Source organism: Choloepus didactylus, chromosome 1 (genome assembly GCF_015220235.1).
Source record: "Choloepus didactylus isolate mChoDid1 chromosome 1, mChoDid1.pri, whole genome shotgun sequence".
Classification (NCBI taxonomy): Eukaryota; Metazoa; Chordata; class Mammalia; order Pilosa; family Megalonychidae; genus Choloepus; species Choloepus didactylus.
The window spans coordinates 13873463-13900882 of record NC_051307.1 but is presented as its reverse complement, the minus strand read 5'-3'; the positions used below and the strand labels follow the sequence as shown (position 1 = coordinate 13900882).

Here is a 27420-nt window from a genome sequence, read left to right as displayed (position 1 = left end):
TTACAGATGAAGCCTCTGTTTCTCTAATTTCTACCCTTTGTTCCAGTCTACCACTGGGGGCCAATGAAAAGAAAACAAATCCATCTTGTGCATAGCAGCCCTGCAAATATTTCACATTAGCTGTTGGGTCCTCCCTGTGTCATTTTTTGTAGTCTAAACACTAGTAGTTTTGGTAATTGGTAACACTAAGATCAAAATTTTCTTTTCAGTTTTTTTTAGAATTAACTACTTTTCCTTTTTAAATTTTTGGATAGTACTTTATCTTATCACCATATAATTAGAATATTGTAGGTTGAACATTTATATCTGTATGTATTTCTATTTGAACTTGATGGGGTTTTTGTGTAATGCATGGAATATTTAGTATTTAATTTCTATTACATGAATTCTGGAATCCTTTTAAAATAAAATAATGATATTAACAGGATTTGGCACTACATGAAATAAATAGAAAAACACTAGTACCGTAATTTTGCGTCAGTATTGCAGTGACTGTTCTGATCATGAACTATGTTGCATGTGAACGGTGGCTTCAAGTTATGTTAAGGGTAAGGGAAACTTAGGGTTCCTCAGCAGAAAAGACAAGAGGCAAGAGACCCTCTCAGGGAGGACCACTGATACATTAACTCATTTGACAACTATTTCTAGCCCTCAGTCCATGCCGTGTACTGATTTAGACTTTGGAAATACAGTTGTGTATAAGATAAACAAAGTTCCTTAGACTCCTGAAGCTTACAGGCTAGTGTGTGAAAGAACAAGTAATACAGGTGATCGAATATTTATAGATTGCTGCAAGTGCTGTGTAGAAGTAGAGAGAATGATATAAAGAGTACATGGGGTGGAAGGGACACTCTTGGGTGATGCGGACATCAGAATGGAGGGGGGAAGAGCAGGGGACTTTTTTCAAACTTTGAATGACCCTGATACTTTGAGAATTGCAATATGTTTATGTGAAGCTTCTAGAGACAGAAAAACTTGAGGACCACTAAAGTAACAGATGAGGAACCTGGCGCAAGAGTTTTAAGAGTTAATGTTATATCCAGGGTTGTATACCTCATTTAGTGAAAGAGCTGGGACTAGAATCCAGTTTTTCTAATTTTCACTCACATTGATTCACTGTTTCTTTCATATTTTTTGAAGTGAACGTGTTCAGCCCCCCAGTCTGTGCCTTGCCAAAATCGTGTTTTGTTGACATGTACAATAGATTGGAAGAAAGCTCTGGGGAGCTGCTTTCAGATGGGGAGGGAGGAGCTCACAAGAAGCAGGCACATTTAGAACAGCTGGTAGTAAATAGTTCAGAGACCTCGTAAAGAATTGTGGCAGCAAGATCACTTGCTTCCTGTAAACCATTTGCTTTTACAAATTGAACACTGTGCTGGATTGAGCGTAACTTTTATTTTATTTTATTGTAATAGATCTATGGGTTTCACTAAATGAGTGGAGTTGAAGTTAGTGGCCTGGGTTGACTGAAAAATTTTTGCTTGATGAATAGAATGGTGCCTTTGTAGAACCATTTCTGAGTCCTGGGGTGAGTTGAGTAGCCAGGCTGATGATGGTGTTGGATGGGAGACCTGTGCGCGCCCGGTGACCCGTCCCCAGGGGAGTCCCCCCTGTGCCGCAGACAGTGGCCTGGGCTCTTCCATCCACTTGCAGCCCTTCTCAGGGCAGAGGCTTTGAGGCCCTGCCAGGTCCCCGCAGCTCATCCATAGTGTAAAGCAGGGGTCGGCCAGTTGGTAAATAGTTGAGGCTTTGCAGGCCATACAATGTCTGTTGTAATTACAGAATTACAGCTCTGTCTTTAGCATGAAAGCAGCTATAGACGCTATATAAAGGCATGAACTGGCGGTGTTCCAAGAAAACTTTATTTAAAACAGGTAGTGAGCAGGATTTGGCCTGTGGGTGAGAGTTTGTGCCCCCTGATTTAAAGTGATGAGGTGAGGTATTTGGGACATGTTAAGCAACTTTATTAATAAATGGAGTATTTTTGCCCCCTTCCCCTTTCTTTCTTTTTCAACTTTTGGGTAATTTGAAATTGCAGTGAAATGAATGTGGCCATTCAAGCAGTCTACAGTTTGACCTTAACATACCAAAGATAGACAAAATGTGTTTTGGTTTTCCGAAGTTACGTTGTTGTGAGGTAGCACCCCTCTCCTCCCTGTTTTTTGGGAGGATGTGAGAAGAAAACTTTTAGTTCTCAAGCTCTTACTTCGGAAGAGGGTACTCCGTGACTCCATGTTTCATACGGTAAACACTTCAGCTGGAATTTAAACAAGAACAGAGATACAGTACTAAGACATATTCCTTTTAATCAGGCAAAACTGAAATTAAAATTTATGATTTGGGTAGCTAATCAAAAGACTGTAATCAGTCAAAGTTTTGTTTGATTTTTAAGACTTACCCATTCTTTATTTGGATAGCATGTTCATCCACCTCATCATAAATTAATTGATGTAATGTCAGGTTAAGAAAAAAATGTTTTTAATACAATGAAATATCCTGCTATTAGTAAGGAAGCTTTTGCAAAAATATGGAAATATCTGTGAACTAATGAGATGTGAGACGAATTAGTCTTCATGTTGTTTAGCGCTGTATAAAAATATGTTTGTATACAATCATAAGGAGAAGTTGCCATTGACTTTTTACCCAGTCACTATTAAGGGGAAAAGATTTTGGCACCTATTTTATTGATTTTAGGAAATTACTGTTTCATGAGCTTGGTTTATATATAAATAAGCATACCTTTTCACTAGGAATTGTTTAAATGCGTAGTGGGCTACATTATGAAATGAAAGTAAAAACTGTCTTCTAAGACAGTGTAGTCGTGGCATTTTAGCAGTGTTTGTCAGAGAAAATTTACAAGAATATAGCAGATTTTCTTTGCTTATCTAAATAATGCACATGTAAGCAGGTTCAGAAATTTTCTCTTCATTTGCTTCGAAATGAAGCCACTGTTAGGAGCTTTTCCCGAAGTTCCTTCCTGTGCTTTAAAATCTGTTCTGCATGCCTTCATTTATTGTCTCTGAGTAGCAGCACCACTTTTCTTTGTCCAGGTGTGCCTCTGACCTCCTCTCCTGACTCTGCTTTGTCACTTTTCCTTTTCCGTTGCGTCAGGCTCTCTTGCGCAATAGCCGCCATTGCCCAGGGACCCAGTTTCCAAATCTGTGTACCTTCTTTGCTTTTTGGGGGGCTGTGCGTGTGTGGGGTAAAGATTAAATATGTAGAAGACTAGACCAATGTCCAGCATAAAGCAGGTATGTAATAAATTATGGCTGTCATTCTTATTTTAAAAATCTTACATCTTGTCCTCTTGACTGGTTCATTCCCCTTTAACTACTAATTTGCTCATGTTTTTTCTCTTGTAAGAAACAAGTTTCCATCCTTGTTTGCCCCTCCCAGCTCTGGCCCTTTCTCCTCCTCTTCATTGCTGTCACACCTCTACCACAGACACTTTGCAGTCTGGTTTTGGGCCCACCTTGCGAGTGACCTTACAGCCACCATACTCAACTTTTTCCTCATCTCCAGCTACACTGTCATTCTGGAGGTTGCCTGTGACAAGGCCCGCTCCTGATTCTCCTTGTCCTTTTGACTATACTTATCAGCCCCCAGCTGCTGTGTTCCCCAGGGTTCTGTCGTGTAATCCTTTTCTCTCCCTACACAGCACTCCCATCCATACCCCCCCACCCCGCCGCTTCAGATAACCATTCTCTGCAGGTGACTCTTAAATGTGTATTTTAAACCTGCCTGCTTTGGACTTAAAGTTTACATCTTGAGAGGTGAACCTAGGGGAACTGTGGGCTATTTAGCATGTCCCAAATCAAACTCATCTTGTGTTGTCCCCAACCAGCTTCTCTAGATTTCCCTTTAGCTGTTCCTGGCAATACCTTGTTCCAGACAGTGTTTTGTGCCTTCTTTTGCTACGTCTCTCGCTCACCCTCCAGATTGTATCAGTTTTGTCTCAGGTTTATCTTCATAAAGTGTCTTTTCTTCCAGAATTACCTTGAGTATATATATATGCATATAGAGAGATATCCAGAAGGAAATTCACCAAAAGGTTTAAAGTCTTTTATCTTTGGGTGATGGAATTTTATATTCTTTGGGTTTCGTTTTCTACAATAGATATCTGTTATTTCTGTATTTGTACTCCACCTGCAGTCTTATTTTTTACCTTGCACTTCCTCCATTGGAATGCCTACCTGTTGCCTCGGTGCACTCATAGTTTCTTGCCCTTAATCCTTTCTTCAGTACTTGGTTCAGTCTTTCTTTCTATCTCTGTTCATCATTTTTCAGGGTTCCTCTCAAATAAACTTTGCTCGATGAAACCCTTCTCCCAACTGGATGTACATCCTCCTTCCACGAGCCCTCAGTTCCCCACGTCATTTTGTACATTCTTCCTTCTTGTCTTCTTTCCTGTGTTTTTGTGTCAATCCCTTTATTAGACTGTAAGTTCCATGAGGGCAGAGATTGGGTCTTACTCATACTTCCTCCTTTTGGTTGCAGTCTCCCAAGTTTTCTTTGGGGGACAAACTCTTTTTCCCTAGCTATGGTTTTGGTGGGATGGTCATTCAAGATGTCCTGCTGGTAAGATGCTTTTCCCCTGGAAGGTCTGACCATGATTGGCATGGATTCATTCTGGCCAAAGAGCTATGAAGAAGCCGCTCGGTAGTTCCTGCCTCCCTGATCCCGGGAGCTGCTCTGGTCCCCGAACTCTCCAAGGCCTGGCTCTTCAGATTGTCCTTCAGGTCTGTGAGCTATCTCATATCCTTACAATAAATGTGTTTTAAAATTTTTTTTTTATCTTTTTAATATTAAGTTAGCCAAAAGCAGTTTCTGTTCCTTTTACCCAAAGATCCCTACAAGTAGAGCTATTAGGATTGGAACTGACCAGGTTTTGTCATTCTAGTTCTTACATTGATTCTGATGTTGTTCTTTCTTGTCTTCTCTTTGAAAACAAAAACAACAAACAGCCAGAGACTGCTGCTGCTTTGAAACGCACAATAGAAGCTCTGATGGACAGAGGAGCGATAGTAAGGAACTTGGAAAACCTGGGCGAGCAAGCGCTTCCTTACCGGATCTCCTCCCACAGCCAGCAGCACAGCAGAGGAGGGTAAGTTTCTTCAGGAATTGCTGGAAATGCCTTTGATGGGCTCAGTAGAGAATACAGCTCCCCCCAGAATGTACTGTAACCTCACAGTTCCTGCTTGCGCCTGGCGGTGTGTGGGCATGTGTCCTAGTGATGTTGTGTTGTAACTGGGATGCAGCTGTGCTGGTCCTTCGTAAACCTTAATCAGAAGGCTCAAGTAGGCCATGCCAGAAGCAGCAGGTTTATGAGCTCTTGATCGCAGAAAACTTTACTTGTTAACCTAAGCACCATTTTTCCCTGGCATTTCTCTAACTTTTGTCTTTAAAATGCCTCAGTGAGTGATGTGTTGTCCACATGCTGAAAGCCTTCTTTGTAAATATGCAGGTTGTGGATAATAAGCAGAGTGATCTTATGACTAATGTACACAACCAGAGCCTAATCTGCAAGAAAAATATGGTTTTTATCTGTTCTAGCTGATAATCATAATTTTTCTGTAGTGGACCTTTTTCTCCCGCAGCACACAGCAACTTTCTGAAACATGGGTCAGGGATTTGATTCTGTAGTCATAGCTATCCCTGTAAAAATTCTTTGAGACCACTTTGTTGAGGTTTAAAGCTTCTCTAAATCCTGATAGTGTTTTTTTTTAAGCCATGATTTCTGGTACGGGGAGTTCTTTTGTCATCTCGTATTGGGTTTTCCAGAGGTAGGTGATGGAGAAGATGGGAACCAGTTTTTAGCATAGTGGATGTCCAAGATGAGGAGAAGACTTGAGCCTACTCTGTGTGACTGTGAACAAGTCATTTAGCATCTGTTCCTCCTGCATCTTGGGGGGCTGGTCCTGTCTGCATTGTCACTGGGATCTGCTCTGCACATGAGCTCTGCAGACCCTCCTGAGTGTTGTATGGTGGTTGCTTTTAGCCCTGCAGATACTGGTGATCTTGGGCGGGTGCAGCATGTGGGATGCAGCCCAAGCGGAGTCACCCCTCAGACCCTGGCTTTTCTCCTGCATTTAAACCTTCTGCCAAGATGAGGCACCTACTGTAAATTTCCTCTTTTGATTGCTTCACTTTGTTTTGTGCTGGTTAGTGTTCAGCTTCTTGAGAATACCTCTAAAGACAGTGCCTGAGGCGTTGCTAGGTAACAGGAAATTCATAGTGGCCAGCCTTCTTCCTCCATCAAAATAACAAGGAGGGTTGGAGATTGTGTGCAGCGTGCGTAACATTTCTTTCTTTCTTTCTTTTTTTTTAACTTAGTCACAAATGGGTTTGATTTTAACAGCCAAGCTATGAACCCGTTTTTGCTTTTTTGTTCAAAGAGGAGCATATTAAATTGGCTGAGAATTACCAGCCAGGTCCTCTGATGGAAGGCACTGAACAGGGAGATGAGTTGGCTTCCTCTTCTTGTGGCAGCGTCCTCATTCCTGTGCTGTTTGTGTGGATGGACAATAGGGTGCTTCTTTCTGCCCTTTCTCCAGGTGGAGGATTTGACTTTGTTGGGGTTGGCATGACCAGCATCCTAGAATTTGTACTTCTGACAAGTGCCCAGGGTACACTGAAGCTGCTTGGTTAAGGACCACACTTTGAGAACTGCTGCGTTAGCTCATTTAGTTTGCAGGCCTCTTGCGCAGTATTGGGGTTGGAGAGCAGTGGGGGTGGCACTGTTTTGTTTCAGGGATGGAATAAATTCAGGTCCTGGAAGGACCCACCTGGGACTAAGCCAGAACTGCTGACAACACTAGCCCTACATTTTGGATCCCTGACAAGGTACACGGCCCCCAGGGACTGTATTGGAGTCACTTAGTTCATTTGCATTAACACTTTTATTTCTGTTTCTAAAGTAATGTAGTTAATTTTGGACTCCTTAGCACAGAGAAGCAGCATTTCTACAAGTGTATTATACATGTCTATTATATATAGACATGGAAAGGTGGTACCAAGCCCAGTGGAGGACATTCATGTTTAAAGCCTGTTTTTCAGGAATAAATCAGTATCTGATACTTATTTGATGAAGGCAATGTTTTCCACAGTGTCATCTCTGAAACACTAGTTCTATGGAGATGTTCACCAAAAAAAAAAAAAAAAAAAAAAGTGTGTGTGTTGTCTGTGTCTGTAATCAGGTGTGGGAAACCTTGCATAATCTAATCCCTTTTAGAGATTCACAACACATGTTGGCATATAAATGGTGAGCAGCCCTTCCGTAAGACACCTTCATTTCTCCATTTTACTTGACCGTGGTGCTTTTATTTTTAAAACTTTTATTAATAAAAGTTCATGCTGATTTTTGGTAAATGAGGGTATAAGGGGCTATGTGTTTTGGGGTTATCTGGATAAAGAGTAGAATTGTGTGGTGTGTCAGAAGTTGGCATCATGGAGCTGGGGGTTAGTCTGATATTCTCTTGGCTTCAGGCAATAATCACTGGCCCCAACCATGTTTGTGCCAGTCATTTGGTTCGTTCAGCAAAGTCTTTCTGTACATTACACATGGCCACAGAAAGATGATGCAAACATTTACTAAGTGGCTCATGTGCCAAGCATTTTACTGGGTACTGAGAAGGCTCACACTTTTGAAGTGGTTAAGAAGGAACAGAATAGACATGTTAGTTACAGATTCGGCATTAAAAGTTGTGGCTCTTTCTCTGTAGCCATGGAGGTAGTGGTGTGCATCTGTAATTTTGGCAAGGCACTGATTTGAATCCTTTTTAGCTAGCTAATGAATGAGTCTAGAGGACCTCCGAGAATCCGCAGTGCATTGTGGTTCTGTTGCTGATCTGTGTTTATGGCTTTTACATTTCACAGGGAGAAATGGTGTGTCCTAGTGGTATTTATAGGTCTCAGGATGATTCCTGTGATTGTCGTGGTTCCTGATCTCAAGGAGTTTTTGGTCTAACTAGGGTCAGCAAAGGGTGTGTGTGTGCAAAGTGGCCAGCACGGCCAAGGAGGGCCAGGTGGGGCTGAGCACCAGGCGCTTCTGATGCAGTTACTGCCTGTCATGTTGGGTGGTGGCCACTAAGTTCTGCCATCTCTACCTCCTCCAAAGTCATTCTCCCTGCAACTCATGTGCCAGGGAGGCCCAGAAGAACAGGGGTAGCAATGTGCCTAGGCAGGGGAGATCCTACTACTCTAGGATTCTCTGGGAAGTCTTTGAAAGTAGTACCTGGCATTTATTACAATGTTAAGTATATTAATAGTTTATGCCAAAAATTAAAATTCAGTTACTATATTCCAAGTATTAATTTGGTCAGTCCCCACTTCAGAAACTGATTATGTTCCAGAAATTTGTCTGTAAGACTTGCTTATAACTGGGAACCTGTTTTCCTGGTGGAACAACTTAATGGTTAGTGTCCCAGGCCAGTCCACAGGAACTTAAAATGACTGCAGGTCGGTTGAATTGGGCGACCTGTTTATCAACAGCTGAGCACCATTTAAAAACTTGTTTTTAAAAATGCTGTTTCTGTGTTCCTCCTGAGAGCAGAGTGGAGCCTGGGTCAGGGTCTCCTTCTCCGGGTTGGGAAAGGTATCTCAGACACCTGTAATTTATTAATTATTTCCCTAGGAGGTCACTTCTCAAGTCATTTGTCCCTAGGTAGGTGATTTGAGTTTGGGAACAGGAGGAATTGACCAGATGCCCCTGCTGCTGCTTGGGTCAGGTTGGTGGTCAGGAAGTTGTGTCTTCGGGAGCAAGCCATCCAGACGGAGGTTTCTGGCCCTGTTCACCACCTGTCATTGCAGGCGGTGTATGGAAACCTTTGGGGCGCTACCCAGAGGTAGGTCTCAGAAGGCCTGGGTCCATTCCAGTTCTGGATTAGCTTTGGTCTCTTGTAGGCCTCTACGTTATCTCCCCTTTGTGTCTTCATCTACTCACCCGGATATCCTCATCAGCTCTGTGGGAAAGGCAAGGTTGGTGTTGTGGAAAATTCTTACTACATTCCTCAGGGTCCAAAAGGGGAGGATGTGACATATGTAGACGGGAGCAGTGGGAGGAGATGCTAATTTAGAACCTCCCTAAAAAGGGCCAGGCATGTTACTCAGTCTTGGTTTCAGTCATCCTTTGCCAGAACCACTTGAGCATCTCACTCCACGGCTGCACGTACTAGTTCAAGGCTCTCTTTCCACTAGATGGGGCTAGACTGAGACTGAGATTGATTCCTGGTGCAGGAAGAGTGAGCTCTTGAAGAAACCGATCCATAATCCCACTTTGGGCTTGGGCTTGTTTGAGACAGGATGCCCAGATTGGTTTGTACTCTGCTTTGCCAGGTCTGGTTTTACTGCACTCCATCAGGCTGACGTGTTAAATAGAAAAGGGATTTTTCTTGCCTGTTTTGCCTCTTATTTCCCTGTTCTCATCTGCTTTAAAATTCGGATAGGTGCTTAAAGGAAAGATCTGCTGGCCTACATATAAGATAGCCTTCTATTTACGGGTAAGCGGAATGGTAAAAATAACTGGCCCTGTGGTGAATCAGTGGAATTTTACTGACTTGTTCCCCAGATGTGTTTGCAGCTTAGTCCAAGAGAGCTGGCACCGTCCTCGAGATTGATTCTCCTCGGTGTTTTTCCCCATTGCTAACATTTTCATGTTCTTGCACTCTCCTGCCAGCATTAAGTCCAGGCCAGCATCCTGACCCCCTTCTTGTTTGTAGGTTTCAAGGCAGGGCCTCTGTGGCCTTGGAGGTTTCCTTTTCAGAGGCAGAGTCCCAAGTTTTGTAAGGATTCTACAGTAAATTTAGTGGTTTTTAAAATCTATCCGACCAACAGAAATTTTAAAAAAACATGGGGCTTTTCCATGTAGAGGGTGCCTCGGTTTTAAGATGAATGATTCTCTGCCTCAGGGAAGCCCGTGCCAAGCAAAGTCTACCCATACAGTCCAGGAACTGGAACTGACATTCAAAGGGACCAGCTTCCCATCTGCGAAAAGGCTGGAGGATGCTTCAGGGAGGCAGGTCCCTCCCACCCCCGCCCCGCCCCCACCCTGGGCGCTTTTGAGCACTTGGCTGGAAATTTCCACTTGTCTGCTAGGGGGAAGGGGAGGCTGTATGTGAGTGTGGCTGTGTCTGAGATAGAGGCAAAGTGAATAGTCCAAATTCAAACAAGGTTTTTTTTTTGAAAACTACTGGTTTAAAACAAAAGTGAAATTTTTTAAAAAATACACCCTTTACATTTAGAAGTATCCCAGGAAGATACATTCCCAGCTAGGTGGGGGCTGGCAGCCCCGGAAGTCTGCATAGCCTTGTGTCTGCAGCTGAAGTGAGTGGGTCTCAGGCTGGGAGCCTAGAGGGGAGGGGCAGAGACCCTGAGAGCTGCTGTCATTTTTTTCCTCATGAGACTGCTGCTATGGATGGAGTGCCCCTGGTGGCATCATTTTCCGGAATTGGGCCCCGTCTGTCCTAGAGAAACCATTTCTCTGGGACTTCTCTGAGCTTTATGTGGTTTCAGTCATTGTAGTGGAGGGTTTTGTATAAATGCATCTTAAGAAATACAAAGAAAAGCAAGTTCTACTCCTTGAAAACCATGTGGGCAGGTTCTACCTAAAACATAGTTGGTTCTTCCTCCAGCTTTTGAACATGGGGATCTGTAATGAGAAAGCGTTAGTCTACTGAAACTTTTTTTGTACCTTCTCTCCTTCCTGCCCAGTATCTATCATCTCCTTACATCCACTTCTGCAGAGTTGGCGTTGCATAAAAGTTAAGTGTTTTTCTATAAAAAAAGAGGGATGCTTGGGAAAAACTGACTCCAACCTGTGTAGGTGAAGTGTTTGTGTAATCAGAACCACACATAGGAGAACCTGCCTTTAAATATGAATGTCTCTGGGCTTTGTAACCTAAGGTGATGGTAACGCTTACATCAGCCCTGACTCCTGGTATGAAAAGCCACCACTTCACCTGGCCTGCTGGAACACATGGTTGAAGGTGTTTGAGATGTATGATATGAAATGATATGCTGTGCTATTTAGATTTTAGGTGATTGAGCTGGATTTTTGGGAAACTTTATTATTTGTCTTACTGGAATGCCAGCTTTTGGGTATGTCTAGGCGGTTACAGTGCCATCATAATTCTAAACTCTTCTCCTCTGAGTGAGGAGCTTATCAAGAGGATGGGGATAAGGAAGAGCCCATGTGTGTTAGGACTTTTGGTTTTGTGGTTTGATCCTGCGTAGTTTGGTTAGGGGAAGAAGCGAACATTGCTATCTCATGGTGGGGCCAGGATGAAGGTGGGGAGGAAGGGCTCTCTGGTTCTTGAGGACACTGGGCCCACCCTCTTTTGGCTGCTTCCCTTGAACATGTGCTCATCTGGGTTTGAGAGTGGTTTCTCCATGGCAGCCTGCAGCGGGATCTAGGGAGCAGGTGTCGAGGGAGTTCTGAGACCTTGTTCCCAACCTAGCTCCCAGTTTTGCATGCCTCTCATAGGCCTGTGCTGTTGAAGGAAAGTGATCCTTGCAGGCATCAGAAGCTGCCCAGGTCCACATCCCAAAGAGGTTGGTCTAGGCCTTCCTTTCTTCCTGGATGAAAATGGAACTGCAGGGCTGCACTCGATGCTCTCACAGCTGCAGAAAGTCCCACTCTCTCCTCAGGTCATCTGTGGCTTGAAGAGCTGGTGGCCAGGGTCAGTGTCCACGGCAGGGTGGGAGGCTGGTGAAGGTGTGGAAGCCAGGGTCTCTGCTCACACAGCAGCCCTTGTAAACTGCTGCTTTTTTGTACTGAATCTCTTATGGGGCTATCCTGTGGGATAGCCTTTTCTGTGCGTGTGACCTCCCTCCCCAGCTGGACTACATGTTCCAGGAGGATGAGGCTGTATGTGCTTCACCTTTTCAGCCTTCTTCTGAGGTGCCCGTAGTAGATGTTCATGGATCAGTTCAGTTTGCCCAGGATCAATAGGTGAGAACACAGGAGTATATACTGGAGGCAACCAGGAATGGGTCAAGGCCTTTCCTGTGTACATGGGCCTGACTGCAGCAGAGTTTGAGTTTGTCCTGGACTTTGGCTTGGTTCCCTCACCTGGGGGAGGGACACCTTGGTTCCCTGAGAGAGGAGGTGGGGAGGTTAGAAGTTCAACTTTCAGCTGGGCGTGGTCAATACAACAAGATCTCTTCATCTCCAAACCCCCTCATCCCTTTTGTCTTGGCAGTGTTTCCTCCTTGTGCCACGGTGTACTCAGGAGCATGGGTGTGGAAGTGGTCTTTGCCCATGCGAGCCCCAGGTGCAGATCTACAGAGACACACATGTGAAATACTGTCACAAGTTGTGGTTGTGGACATCAGCCCATGTGCATTTTGGCTAGTGCTCTTGTTTGTGTTTGGTTGAGAGAGGAGTGTGCTCATAACTGGTGGAGGGAAGGCAGGGTGGTGACCAGAGGGTGAAAGGCGAGAGGGATTTGGGTAGCAGTGGGAACCTCCAGCAGCCATGGATTTCCAGACCTTTATTCAGGACTCACTTTCTCTATGAGGAGAGGAGACTAGGCCAGGCCTGTGGTCTCTGAAATGCTCAGTGCTTGATAAGGAGATGTGATAGACAGTCACGGGGCCCTGAGCCTGCCTCACACTGTGTGACCCCGTGCAGATCACTTCCCTCGTTGGGCTTCCATTACCTCATAACCAGCCTGAGGGTGTTGGACTGGATTCTCTTTATGGTCTTTTCCAGCACTTGGCTTTCTATGATTCTGTAACCCACTGGTCCCAAAGCTGTCTGCGGCTTCTTGTGTCCTGGTGTTGAAAGACGTGCTTGTTCGAATCCTGGCTACGTCCCCGTAGGAGATGAGTGACCTTGAGCTAAAGATTTAACCTTTCTGAGTCTCTCAACCATGTTAGACTGTAAGACTCGGAGGGAGGGAAGCACTTTGAAAACTCCTGGAGGAGTAATTGCTGCTGGGGAGAGGGCTGCTGGACTCAGACCAGCCCTCAACACCACTTCCTCTTCTTCCATTTCCTGAATTGCCACACGAGTGGGGCTTCCATTTCCTCTTTGTCCTCTTCCTCAGAAGCTGCTTAAAAGATGAGAAAGCACTTTGAAACTCAGAAAGTGCTGTGTGAGGCATTTCTTTTTAAGTTCCAAAATGCGCAGTTTCTCATGTCTGGCCTCTGGTTTCCATCCTTGGGTAGCCTTTGGCCTTACCACAGGATGGTGTCCAGAGCCCAGCGTGTGTGTCTGGATTACTCGGTGACTGCCGGTATGTGGAGGTCACAGTTCAGAGGGGCTACAGGAGAATTGATTTGGGGTAAGTTGAGTTGGTTGTTGGAAGTGTAAACATACTTTGTTTCAGAAACATGTTTAGACAACAAAATGCCTCTTAAACCTGTGGTGCAGCTGAATGGAAACTGGAAGAAAGGAATGCTGTTAACAGTATCATAATTAAAACCAAAACAATTCCAGAAATGCTGTTTTATTAACTTGAATACTTGACTGGAAGGAAGGGCTAATGGGAGTCTGTGACAGAAACAGAGGGAGGGGCGGGACCGTGCAGGGCTGGCAGCGGTGATGTGCTGTGGAACTGAGTGCCCTCCACCCCCATGCTATCCTGTGCAGTGAACGGTGTTTCACCAGCACACCACTCCAGGCCATCAATACAGGGCTGTAGACAAAGCAAGAACGGAGGATTTTCCTAAGAACACTAGACAAAAGGCAGAGTAAGAGGTGCTCACAGAGAGTCATAGAGAATGTGTATGTGTTCAAAGAAAATCTGCCTGCTCTACAGTTAAGTAAGGTGAGAATATTGGCAGACAGACGGAGTAGTCATACCTTGTCCGTGGTAGCTTGGAAGGACCTTCTGATGAATGAGTGAAAGAACACTGATTGAGAGGACAGATGGATAATGGGGAAGGAAGAAATGCTGGAGGCTGTGTTGGGGTGCCCTGGCCACCAGCTGGCCAAAATGAAATAAATGATTTGGTGGGGGTGGGGGGAAAGGGCTGGCTGCTGGCCAGGAGGAGGTGATTTGAGGTTGGTCACATTTATTTTGTGGGCTCTAGTCCGCAGCCTTGCTCCTCATAAGCAATCAGTTGTTAAACGTTGAACCAGTGAGCAGTTCGTAAGTTGGATGATTGCAACCCTAAATGGGGTAGAAATAAATAAGTGGATATAGCGGTGGAGTATTAGACCAGGTTGGTGTGTGGTGTTCAGAACAAGCCCAAATGGTGGTCTCTTCGCTGAACAAACGTGCAAGCTGCTGCCTCAAGAAGTTTGCCAGATGGTGGAGGAGCTTACCACATTTCTGTCCCATTTCTCAAGAAAGTCTGGGAGTCTCCATCAGCCGTAATTGCTCCCTCATCTCCTCCCTTCCCTGTATCGAGTCATTCAGCATGTCCTATTCAGTGTCCTAAATAACATTTAATTTAACAGCTTTATAGAGGTAAAATTGGCATACAAGAAACTGCACATTTAAAGTGTGCAATTTAATAGGGTTTGGCATATAAAAATTTAAATTAATGAACTAGCACCACGATCAAGATAGTAAACGTATTTGTCACTTTGAAAGTTTCTTCATGCTTGATCCCTCCTTCCACCGGTTCCCCATCCCAAGGCAGCCAGTGATCTTTCACTATAGATTAGTTTGCATTTTCTAGAATTGTGCCATAGATGAGATCACACAGCAGGTGCTCTTTTACTCTGGTTTCTGTCACTCAGCATCATTACTTCGAGATTCATTGATAGTATATGCCTGTAGATTATTCCTTTTTATTGCTGAGTAGTGTTGTATGAATATACTTCAGTTGGTTTGTCATTTCTCATTTTGATGGATATTTGGTTTGGGGTTGTTAAAAATACAGCTGTTATGAACTTTCGTGTACAAGTTATATGGACACATGCCTTAATATTATCTCTTGGATAGATCCCTAGGAGTGGAATGGCAGGTATATGTTTAACTTAAGAAATTGCCAAACTGTTTTCCAAAGTGGTTGTATTACTTGTATGAGAGTGCCGGTCCTCTGTCCTTGCCAACACTTGGTATGGTTTAGTCTTCTTACTTTTGGCCATTCTAATAGTGTCTGTGGTTTTAATTCTGTTTTTTTAATGACCAGTGGTGTTAAGCATCTTTTCATGCACTTAATTGCTGTTGTATGTCTTCTTTGGTGAAATGTGTGTTCAAATTGTATGCCCATTTTTTATATTAGTTTTTTCTTATTAAGTTTTGATAGTTCTTTATATATTCTGGATGCAGTCCTTTATCAGACATGTGATTTGCAATCCTGCTCTGTGGCTTGTCTTTCTATTGTCTTAATGGTAGCTTTGAAAGGGCAATTTTTAACTTTGAAGAAGTCTAATTTATCAGCTGTTTTCTTTTGTGGATTGTACTTTTGATTTCATGATTAAGAAATCTTTGCCTAACCCAAGATCACAAAGGCCTTTCCCTTTTGTTTTCTTCTACATTTGGATCCGTGATTTTGAATTAATTTTTGTAGATGGCATAGGTTTGGATTGAGGTTTGTTTTTTGAATGTGGATATCATAGTTCCAGCACCATTTGTTGAATAGGCTGTCCTATCTCCACTTTGTACCTTTGTTGAAAATCAGTTGTGCATATACCTATGAGACTATTTCTGGACTCTCTTTTCTATTCTTTTGACCCATTTGTCTATCTTTATGCCAGTATCTAGACTGTCTTGATAATTACAGCTTTATAGTAAGTCTTGAAATTAGATAGTGTTAGTCCTTCAACTTTGTTCTTCTCTGTCAAAGTTGTTTTGACTGTTCCAGGTCTTTTGCATTTACATAAGAACTTTAGAATCAATTTTTTCAATTTCTAACAAAAAAAGTCTACTGGGATTTCAATGGGGATTCCATTAAATGTATAGATCAATTTTGGGAGAATTGACATCTAATTAACATTTAGTCATCCAACCCATGAACAAGATCTCTCTCTCCATTTATATAGATTTTCTTTATCTCATGCCTCACATACCTTGTGTCAGATTTATCCCTAAGTATTTTGTGTCTAATTTCAGGATCAGATTGCTTGTTGCTAGTATGCAGAGATATAACTTGAGTTTTGCATATTGATCTTGTATCCTGCAACCTTGCCAAGCTCTCTTATTAGATCTTTTAAATAAATTTCTTTGTGTTTACTATATTCACAATCATGTCATCTGCACATATAGTTTTACTTTTCCCTTACCAATCTGGATGCCTTTTATTTATTTTACTTGCTTCATTGCCTTTTTCTTGCCTTACTAAATTGAACCTCTAGTACAATGTTGTCTAAAGAGTGGACATTCTTGTCTTGCCTCCAGTCTTAAAGGGGAGACATTCAGACTTTAACTAGTAAGTATGATGTTAGTTGTGGGTTTTTCATAGATGCTCTTTATAAGATTGAAGAAGGTCCTTCTATTGCTAGTTTGCTGAGAGGTTTATTAGGAATGGATATTGGGACATTGGATTTTGATAAATGCTTTTTTTTTTTCTTTTTTTTTTTTTGCCTCTGTTGAAAGAGCATATGGTTTTTCTTTTTTAGTTTATTAATGTGATGAATTACATTGATTAATTTTTGAATGTTGGACCAACCTTGCACTCCTGGGATAATTCCACTTGGTCATGATTTATTATCCTTTTTATATATTACAGTAATTGATTTGCTAAAACTTTGTTTAGAATTTTTAAAATCTGTGTTCATGAGGGTTGTTGGTCTGTTTTTTCTTCTTAATGTTTGGTTTTGGTTTTTTGGGTAATGTTGGTTTCATAGACTAAATTGACAAGTGTTCTACTTTTTCTATTTTTTGGACTAGTTTGTGTAAGAACTGGTGATTTTTTCCTTTAAATATTTGGTTGTATTCATCAGTGAAACCACCTGGGTGAGGGCTGGTCTTGGTGGAAGGTTAAGTCATCCAATTTATTGCGCAAAGTTGTTCATAACTGTCTTAGTTTGCTAGGTTTGCAGTGACATAGTACATAGTACACGTGTGTTGGCATGAACAACGGGAATTTATTGTTTCATGTTTTGGAGGCTACAAGTCCAATATCAAAAGTATTGGCTGGGCTTGCTTTCCTCCGGAGTCCTCTATCATATGGCGATTTCTTTCTCCTCTCTGCTACTCTGGTTTCTGCTGACTTCTGGCTGCTACTTCTGTGTCCAATTTCCTTTGTCTTATGACTTACAGACTCCAGTCAGTCAGGTTGGAGTAAGGCCCACCCTGGTTCAATTTGGCCTCATCTAAATAGGGTCTTTGAAGCTGCTATTCACAAATGAGTCTGCTTAACTAATAGTATCTCCAAAGGTGCTATTTACACGAGTTCACACCCAGTGGACTGGAGGTTAGACTTGAGCATGTCTTTTGTGGGGGACGTGACTCAATTCCTTTACTGTCTTTTAATATCTGTAAAATCTGTAGTGATTTCACATTTCTCATTCCTGATGTTGATAATTTAGGTCTTCTCTCTTTACTGATCAGTCTTACTAGAGAGGTGTATCAGTTTTATTGATCTCAGTGAACTAGCTTTTGATCTCATAGATGTTCTCTATTGTTTTTGTTTCCTTTTTCATTAGTTTCTGCTGTGATCTTTATTATTGCCTTTTTTTTGGTCTTAGTTTGGATGTAATTTGCTCTTCTTTTCCCAGTTTCTTAAGTTGGAAGCTGAGGTCATTGATTTGAGGCCTTTCTGAGAGGTTTTCTTATTAGGTGTTCACTGCTATAAATTTCCTCCTCAATATCACTTTAGAGCTATCCACCGAATTTGTTTATATTGTGTTTTCATTTTCATGCAGTTCACAGTACTTTTTAATTTCCCTTTGATTTCTTATTTGACCCAAGGGTTATTGAAATAGTTGCTGTTTAATTTCCAAGTACTTGGGGATTTCCCAGGATCTTTCTTTTAATGACTTGAATCCCTATAGATCTGCTGAGACCTGTTATATGGCCCAGAATCTGGTGGGCCTTGGTAAATGTTCTGTGTGCCCTTGAGAAGACAGAATATATATATTCTGCTGTGGTTGGATGGAGGTTCTATAGAGGTCAATTAGCTCCAGTTGCTTGATGGTATTACTTTTTTGTATCCTTGCTGATTTTCTGTCGACTAGTTCTCTTGATTAATGAGAGGAATTTTGAAGGCTCCAGCTTTAATTGTGGGATTTGTCTGTTTCTCCTTTCAGTTCTGTTAGCTTTTACTTCTTATATGTTGAAGCTCTGTTATCTGATGCATATACATTTAGGATTGTTGCCTCTACACTATGAAGTCTTTTTTCATTATGTATTGTCCCTGGTAATTTTCTTTGCTCTGGAGTCTACTTTGTCTGATATGATGATGGTAGCCACTCTAGCTTTCTTTTCTTTTCTTTTTTAGGCAAGCTGTGAATTTACAAAACCATCATGCATAAAATACAGGATTCCCATACATTATCCCACCACCAATACCTTGCATTGGTATGGAGTATTTGTTACAATTAATGAAAGATTATTAAAATAGTTCTATCATCCATTATTTATATTAGGTATATTTTTCCCATATACCATCCTATTATTACCATCTTGTATTAGTATTATACATTTGTTGTAATTCATGAAAGAACCTAATACTATAGTACATTGTCTACAGTAGGGCTCCCTGTGTTATACAGTTCCATGCTTCGTCTTTTAATTTTTATTCTAGTAATATATACAACTTAACATTTCTCATTTAAACCACATTCACTTGTATAATTCAGTGCTGTTACGTACACTCGCAGTGTGCTACCATCATCACCATCCATTTCCAAACCTATACCATCATCCCAAGCAGAAATTCTGTACAAATTAAGCATCAATTTTCCATTCTCTAACCCCAGTCTCTGGTAACCTTTATTTTAGATTCTTACTTATAAGCTTGCTTATTGTAATTAGTTCATAACAGTGGGATCCTGCAATATTTTTCCTTTTGTGTCTGGGTTATTTGACTCAACATAATGTCCTCAAGGTTATTCATATTACTGCATGCATCAGGACTTCATTCCTTTTTACAGCTGAATAATGTTCCCTGGTATGTATATACCACATTTTCTTTATCCATTCATTGGTTGATGGACACTTGGGTTGCTTCCATCTTTTGGAAGTTGTGAATAATGCTGCTGTGAACATTGGTGTGCAAATATCTGTTCCGATCCCTGCTTTCATTTCTTCTGGGTATATACCTAGTAGCGAGATTGCCAGGCCATATGGTAATTCTATTCTTAGCTTCTTGAGAAACTGCCAAACTGTCTTCCAACAGCAGCTGCACCATTTTACATTCCCACCAGCAATAAGTGAGTGTTCCTGTTTCTCGACATTCTCTCCAACAATTTTAGACTTCTGTTTTTTTAATAGTGGCCATTATAGAAGGTATGAAATGATACCTACTTTGTGGTTTTGATTTGCATTTCCCCTATAGCCAGTGATGTTGAGTATCTTTTCATGTGCTTTTTAGCCATTTGTATATCTCTTTGGAGAAATGTCTGTTCAAGTCTTTTGCCCATTTTTTAATTGGGTTGTTTATCTTTTTATTGTTGAGTTGTAGGATTTCTTTATATATTCTGGATATTAAGCCCTTATTGGATATAATGGTTTACCGTTGAGTTGGTTGTCTTTTCACTTTCGTGACAAAGTCCTTTGATGCACAAAAATTTTTAATTTTGAGGAGGTCCCATTTATCTGTTATTTCTTGCATTGCTTGTCCCTTGGGTGTAAAGTCTAAGAAACCATTGCCTACCATAAGATTTTGAAGATTCATTACGTTTTTTTTTTTTTTTTCTGGGAGTTTTATAGTCCTGGTTCTTATAGTTAGGTCTTTGATCCATTTTTAGTTAATTTTTGTATATGATCTGAGATAAGGAGCCTCTTTTTTCTTTTCCATATGGACATTCAGTTTTCTAAGCACCATTTGTTGAAGAGACTATTCTTTCCCAATTGAGTGGACTTGGCAAACTTGTAAAAAATCAATTGGCTATAGATGTGAGGGTCTGTTTCTAAACTTTTAATTTCATTGGTCTATACATCTGTCCTTGTGCCAGTACCATGCTGTTTTGACCACTGTAGCTTTGTAATAAGTTTTTAAAGTCAGAAGTGTGAGTCTTCTAACTTCTTTCTGTTTCAAAATGTTTTCTGCTATTTTCAAAATGTTTTTGGCTATCAGAGGCCCCTTACCCTTCCATATAAGGATAATTGGACTTCCCATTTCTGAAAACTAGTCTATTGGAATTTTGATTGGGATTGCGTTGAATCTGTAGATCAATTTGGGTAGAATTGACACCTTGAAAATGTTTAGTTTTCAGGTACATGAACACAGAATGTCCTTCCATTTATTTGGGTCTTCTTTGATTTCTTTTAGTAATGTTTTGTAGTTTTCTGTGTATAAGTTCTTTACATCCTTGTTTAAATTTATTCCTAGATATTTGATTCTTTTAATTGTTATTGTAAATGAATTTTTTTTCCTTTCCTCCTCAGATTGCCCATTACTAGTGTATAGAAACACTACTGATTTTTGTGTGTTGATCTTGTATTCTGCCACTTTGCTGAACTCATTTATTAGCTCTAGTAACTTTGCTGTAGATTTTTCAGGACTTTGTAAATATAGGATCATGTCACCTGTAGATAGTGAAAGTTTTACTTCTTGCTTTCCAATTTGAATGCCTTTTATTTCTTCTTATCTAATTGCTCTGGCTAGAACTTCTAGTACAATGTTGAATAACAGTGGTGACAGTGGACATCCTTGTCTTGTTCCATATTTTAGTGGGAAAGCTTTCAGTCTTTCACCATTGAGTATGATGTTAGCTGTGAGTTTTTCATGTATGCCCTTTATCATGTTGAATAAGTTTCCTTCTATACCTATTTTTCAAGTGTTTTTATCAAGAACAATTGCTGGATTTTGTCAAATGCCTTTTCTGCATCAATCAAGAGGATCATGTGGTTTTCCCCTTTCATTTTGTTAATGTCATATATTACATTAATTATTTTTCCTGTATTGAACCATCCTTGCATACCTGGGATGAAACCCACCTGATCATGGTGAATAATTCTTTGGATTCGATTTGGGAGTATTTTGTGGAGGATTATTGTGTCTATATTCATAAGAGAAATTGATCTATAAATTTATTTTCTTGTAGTTTTTTTATCTGGCTTTATTATTAGGGTGATGTTGGCCTCATAGAGTGAGTTAAGTAGTGTTCCCACATCTTCAGTTTTTTTTGGAAGCATTTGAGCAGGATTGGTATTAATTCTTCTTGGAATGATTGGTAGAAGTCACCTGTCAAGCCAATCTGGTCCTGGGCTTTCTTTTTTGGGAGGTTTTTGATGATTGATTCAGTATCTTAACTAGTAATTGGTCTGTTGTGGCCTTCTAGAGTCAGTTTATATTGGTTGTGTGTTTGTAGGAATTTGTTCATTTCATCTAAGTTGTCTATTTTGTTGGCATACATTTGTTCATACTATCCTCTTATGATCCTTTTTGTTTCTGTGGGGTCAGTTGTAACGTCTGCCTCTCATTTCTGATTTTATTTATTTGCATCTTCTCTCTTTTTTTTTTCTTTCTTTGTCAGTCTAGGTAAAAGTTTGTCAATTTTATTGATCTTCTCCAGGAACCAACTTTTGATTTTGTTAATTCTCTCTATTGTTTTTATATTCTCAATTTCATTTATCTTTGCTCTAATCTTCTGTGATTTCTTCTGCTTGCTTTCGGATTAGTTGGGGATTATTCTTTTACTAGTTCCTTCAGGTGTGCAGTTAGGTCTTTGATTTTAGCTCTTTATTCTTTTTAAATGTAAGTGTTTTAGGGCTATAAATTTTCCTGTCAGCACTGCCTTTACTGCCTTCCGTAAATTTTGATATGTTGTATTTTTGTTTTCATTCATCTAAAGATATTTACTGATTTACTTTACAGTTTCTTCTTTGACCCAGTGATTGTTTAAGAGTGTGTTGTTTAACCTCCATATATTTTAATTTTCCAGTTCTCCACCTGTTACTGATTTCCAGCTTCATCCCAGTTTCTTAGTATGGCTTGTAATTTTTTGCTGATATCAGGGCATCTGATTATCTTGATGAGTTTATTCTGAAGGTCAGTTGCTCTCTTGCCTAGGATCTGATTGTTGATTGGCTTTGTGTTAAGGCTCTTCTTGACACTTGGTTCAACTCATTCGATACCTTTACAGTAGCCCATGTTTAACTTATCAGATTTTTTTCAGCTCTTCATCTGCTGCTTGCCCTGGATATGCGGTACAGTTTTCAAGATTGCACTTTTTGTGCAGTTGTTTCACCTTCAAGGGAAAGCTTCCTTTCTTCTGCTCCTTCTCTAGGAATCTTGATCTGTTTGTTTTGTTTTGCCTATGTAGTTTTTTACACTGCTTTCCCTGTCTCTGGGCAAATTCTGGGAAGAGTGTCCCCCTGGGGAGGAATTTCCCAAGTCAGTTTTTCCCAGCCTAAGTGAGGGGCCAGGAACCCATGAAGAGGGTGCAGATCAACTCCAAAGTGCCCTGGGTGAGGGGGCAGATCCTGAAGGACACGAAAAGCCTCTTTGCTGGCTTCCCAAACCTGACCTTTCTTGGCCTGCCCCGTAAATGCAGGCCTTCAGCTAACTGTTCCTGCAGGCCTGAGGAAGCACAGCGTCTTTAAACCCCGTCAGTGATCGGCCATGCCTACCCCTGTTCCTTGGGAAGAGGACTTTTATGTCCTTTTCTGTCTCCAACGAGCTAGCTAGGGGTTGGACCCCGTAGTTTATCTGCCTCTTCCTCCCGCCCTTCCCTGGATGCCACACAGTGTTCTTCTGGCCTCTGGAACCCCAGAACAGTTGTCTCAGACAGTTCCTGCCTGTTCAGCAGCCGTCTGATGGATGTCCCAGAGCTCCCTGCTCCACCATCGTCTCCTGAAGTGTCGAGCTTTCTTTTGATAGTGTTTGCATGGTATTTTTCTGTCCTTTTAATTATTTGTTTACTTGAATGGCTTTCTCCCTAGGCTTGACTCAGAATGAATGCTCACTCAGGGGAAGTTTTTCACTATGAGTTTTGAACCCTCTTGTCTAGAACATTATAAAAAGGCCGTCCTTAATTAATTTGCATCCTTGCTGATTTTGTCCATTTTCAATTTGTTTTTTCCTGTCTTCTCTGAGAATTCTCACCTTTGGTGCTGACAATGCCACTGTCAGATACACACTGTGGATGTGCTATATGGCAGCCTCTGTGCAGGGTACCAGGGATCTGGCCACAAAGTCCTTCTTAGGATGATTGTGTTTCAGTGTAGTGAGACAAACAGTAACCAAATATCAACTATGCCGGTGGTGATAGAGTGCTCTGGACAGTACCAGGGAAGCTTAAACTTTTAGAATGGAGAGGAGGATTGGGCAGGGAACAAGGATGCTGCTTTGTGTCATCATCCACATGGTTGTTCTTATAAGACCACGGAGCAGTGTGGGATGCCCCATCTGCGTTTGTCTCGTTGGAGCAGAGGAATGCTAAATCCCATCGATTTCTTGTCGGTTCTTCAATGTGCAGGATAGTCTTAGATGAGTCCCATAACTTTCTTGGTCTTTTTGCTCACTTGTGAGGTGTGGTAGAGGGGGCTTACTCTGTCTTGTAGCTGCATTAGGTCATTTGTCAAATTCTTTGGAAAATTAGAGGCTGCATAATGCTCAGATGTTTTCACAAAAAGCTTCAACTAGTGATTTAAAAAATTAAGCCTTGTCGATAGATTAGAAAATTCTGTTCTTGTACCCATAGTTCTATGATACTTTCTAGTACTTCCACCTCTATATTATGTCACAGTGCTTTGCTGCCAAAAGTTTGTTTGGATTCATCCTTTCACAAGAGTGTAATGGCAAAGGCCATAGGAAGACGGGACTAGGCTCCCTCTACACTCCAGTGCAGGCAGGTCAGCTGATAGTTTCGGTTCTGACAAGGGTGTGTGTATGTGTGTGGAGCTGATGTTTATCTGGGAAAGAATAAAACGAAAACATTGACCAGAAGGGTAGAATTGTTCTACTTCAGAATGCAGGAATTCACAATTTTAAAATTTTATTGCAGGTATTTCTTGGTGGATTTTTATGCACCAACAACAACTGTGGAAAGCATACTGGAATACTTGTCTCGAGACATTGATGTGATTAGACCAAATATTGTCAAACACCCACTAACCCAGGAAGTAAAAGAGTGTGAAGGGATGGTCCCAGTCCCACTGGAAGAAAAACTGTATTACAGAAGAAAGAAGAAGAAGTAAGAAGATTCACCTGATTTTAGCTTTGTTTTTACTTCTCCCACTTTTGAGAACCATGCATTAATTGACAGTTTACAACCTCATCCTTTATATGGGAGTGTGTTGCAGGTATAATTTGATTCTTTGAAGATGTTTTTAGCTCTTTGATCCCCTTTGCTGTGGGAGATGGCTTGCTTCAGGCTGCTACAGCAGCTGTGGCACCAGCACATCATTCTTGATTTTGTTGTCATTAATTTAATTGGCCAGTGAGGACTTTTTGCCTTACAACAAGAGTAATTTTGTAGAGCTAAACTTATTAAAACTGACTTGGATTGCAAGCTAGTCATTCAGACTGTGTAATTGTACAAAAATAAAATTTTAAAGCAACTGTTATTATTTTGAGTGACTTTTGTTCATTGTAATAAATTGATTTTAAAAACATCAGGGAAGTGTTTTTGTGACTTCACCTACCCCAGTGCATCCCTGCCCAAGGCTCTGCAGCCCCAGGAATGCTCAGGATACAGAGCAGAGTGTGGGAAGGGGTCACCCACTCACCTCCTAAAGCCTAGAGACCCGGAGGGCGTTGGGGTATTCCTTGACCACAGGGCATTTTACCAAATCAGTAGCTTCCTTCTCTCCCACAGCAGATTTGTCGTTGTGGTGGCAGCTGAGGCCTGACACTGCTTCCTGTCATTTCTTTGCTGTTGGCTCCTGCCTCCTCCACTGCCTCAGCCCTGGGCTGGCCTCTTTGAGGAAGTTACCATGTTTGTATTTGGCTCCTTATCCCCTCAGCCCCTACCTACCCTGATGAGACAGAAACCAATGGGTTTTCAGCCCGGGTGCCCAAGGAGCTCGTGGCTCCAGTGCCTTTGGCCGTGGCATGCTGACTCTTGATTAAGGGGACTTGCAGGAAGACACACATTCATTCTCTCTCTCTTTCTCTCTTCCTCCCTCCCCTCTGTTTATTTGATGCTTTAAAATAGATTTTCTTATCACATTATTGGAAATTAGAAAGTTTTGTTTTGAGGTTTTCTGTGTGTTTTGGGCATGGGGAGTAGATTGGGTTTATTATACTTTTCTGAGACTGTCCAGAAACCAAATAGCCTTCATTTGATTGAAATGAATGTAATTCGGAATCCCAGGTTTAGCAAATAAAAATGAAGGATGCCCAGTCAAATTTGAATTTCAGATTGACTATTTTTTAGTGTACGTCACAAATTCAGAATTAACGGCACGTCCTGCATTTTGTCTGGTAACCTTGGCTTGACCTATGTAAAGAAATAAGCAATACACAGCACAGAGACAGGGTCTGCTGTCCTACTGCAAAGCCTAGGAAGGAAAAGAAGACAGCATCCAACATCCTGGCTTTTCACCTGGCATCACCTGCAGAGAGGTTGTCTGAAGAGCATCGTGAGTTATAGACAAACACAGCCTGTGTGCCCCAATTTGCCTGAAGTTTTATTCCTTCACCCCATTGGAAAACTGATCTAGAAATCCTAATGAAAATTTCATTCCTGGTTAGTTCCAGAGGATCTGTTCTGTGGACCTGAATTTAAACAGGAGTCTTAGAATCAGTAAGTGCTACCTTGCTACCTGTCTTTTTTTTAAAGGCCTCCTTTAAAAGGTCCCAAGGCCTAGGGAGCGGAGGGCTCAGGGTCCCTGGCAGTGGGATGGCTTCTGTGAGGAGTACGCACGAGGCTTTTTCCTGGAACAGCCACTCGGATCTCAGCTAGTGAATTGGAAGAAATTGACCAGCCTTTCCAATAGATGACTTCCTGTTGCCACTGTCAGTTCAAAGGGACAAAGCCACTTTCCCCAAGGGTGCCCTGCGTAGGTTGTCCATCACCACCCTAGATGACAAAGCCTCAGAGCAAATGTTGGGAGGTGTGTCGGTTACCAAGAATCTCTGGTTACATCAACTTATACAATCAACCCATCTTAAAGCAGGAAGGAACCCTGAGCTGGCCTTGTTTGGGTCACGGCAAGACTGGAAGGTGACCAAGTGCCCCGGCAGCTGGTGGGAGCCCAGCCTCCTAGCTCCTCGTCCAGAACCCGCCCTCTCATGCCGCCACTCTGCCCCAGGTGCTCAGTTTTGCCAGTTGGCTTATTCCTAAGATCCAAGATAACATCCAGCTTCAACTTCCTCCAGAGGCAGAAAGCTGTAAAATCTCCTAGAGGTACAGTAGTTGAATAAAGAGAGTCGTTAAGAACTGCAGAATGGAAAGGATGGAGGTAAAGTGGAGATCGTCTGGAAAAAGATTCCTGTTTCACTAGGAATTTTCTGAAAGTTCAGACTCTCAGAGCACAACTTCTTCTACCAAAGGGTTTGTCTGAGCATACCTTCGCTAGGGTGCTGAGGGCCGTTTTCCTTAAAGTTCATCATGAGCTGGGCCATGTCATTTTGTCCTCTTGGGTTCGGAGGGAGCATTGTATCCCCCTTTTTTGGACAAGGAATCTGGCTCAAAGGAGTTTGACCGTGACCCCCATAGCTACCAAGTGTCAGAGCTAGGGTCTTGAGTTGGGGGTGTCTCACATGATTTGGGCTTTTCCATATCTTACCAGCGAGGTTGCTTTTGCCCTTTCAAGTTAAGCAAGACAGCTAGGTGTCTGGGGTAAACTCTTCTCACTTGGGTTGGAGCAGTATCTCCGTGGCTGTGGCATGGCACTGCTGCTTGTTTTCCAGTTCCCGGGAAGATGATGGATTTCATTGGGTGTTCCAGATCATGGCGGTGTTCAGAATCTTGCAGCACAGTTTAGAGGCTGGCTACGTAGGACAGCTCTGTGCATGTGCTAGTTCCCCTCCTTGGAAACTCCAAAATGAAGCACTGTCCCTCTGACCCATCAGAATGCCAGGTGTCTCTGCAGGACATGTGTGCAGGTGATTTCCAGGCTGCGGAGTTGCTGTCAGAGCCAGGAATCAGTCAGGTCCTGCCCAGGCCTGTTTTGTTCTGCTCCTCTGCACCATTCCTTCAATGGATGATTACAAGCACAATACTGGAAGAACAGCAGTGAACAAAGATGGTCCCTGCCTTTGGGGAGTGGATGGTCTAGCTGGGAAGAGAGCTGGAGTGAATATGGTGACAAATGTAAAAACTGTTGAGAAAGGAAAGTGCCGAGCACTACAAGACGATACAGTATGGATATGACCTTTAAGCAAAGACCTGACAGTACGGGGGGCCAATCGTGTGTTGCTGGCTGAGGACACAACCCATGCAGAGGCCTTGAGGCCCTGTGCGAGAGG

General features: G+C 41.9%; 1 protein-coding gene across 3 annotated transcripts in view; it reads left to right on the top strand.

Annotated features, from left to right (window-relative positions):
- Nucleotides 1-24567, top strand: part of MRPS6 (mitochondrial ribosomal protein S6) — a 68376-nt gene extending 43809 nt beyond the window's left edge. For 2 of the 3 annotated variants that reach the window (XM_037832042.1, XM_037832033.1), the window contains exons 2-4: nucleotides 4602-4739; nucleotides 4965-5104; nucleotides 24011-24567. In XM_037832042.1, coding sequence (XP_037687970.1) covers nucleotides 4644-4739; nucleotides 4965-5104; nucleotides 24011-24203 — 429 coding nt within the window. In that variant the 5' untranslated portion in view covers nucleotides 4602-4643 and the 3' untranslated portion in view covers nucleotides 24204-24567. The remainder of the gene's footprint in view (nucleotides 1-4601; nucleotides 4740-4964; nucleotides 5105-24010) is intronic. The other variant, XM_037832049.1, reaches the window with a different exon arrangement.
- The last annotated feature ends 2853 nt before the right edge of the window (nucleotides 24568-27420 follow it).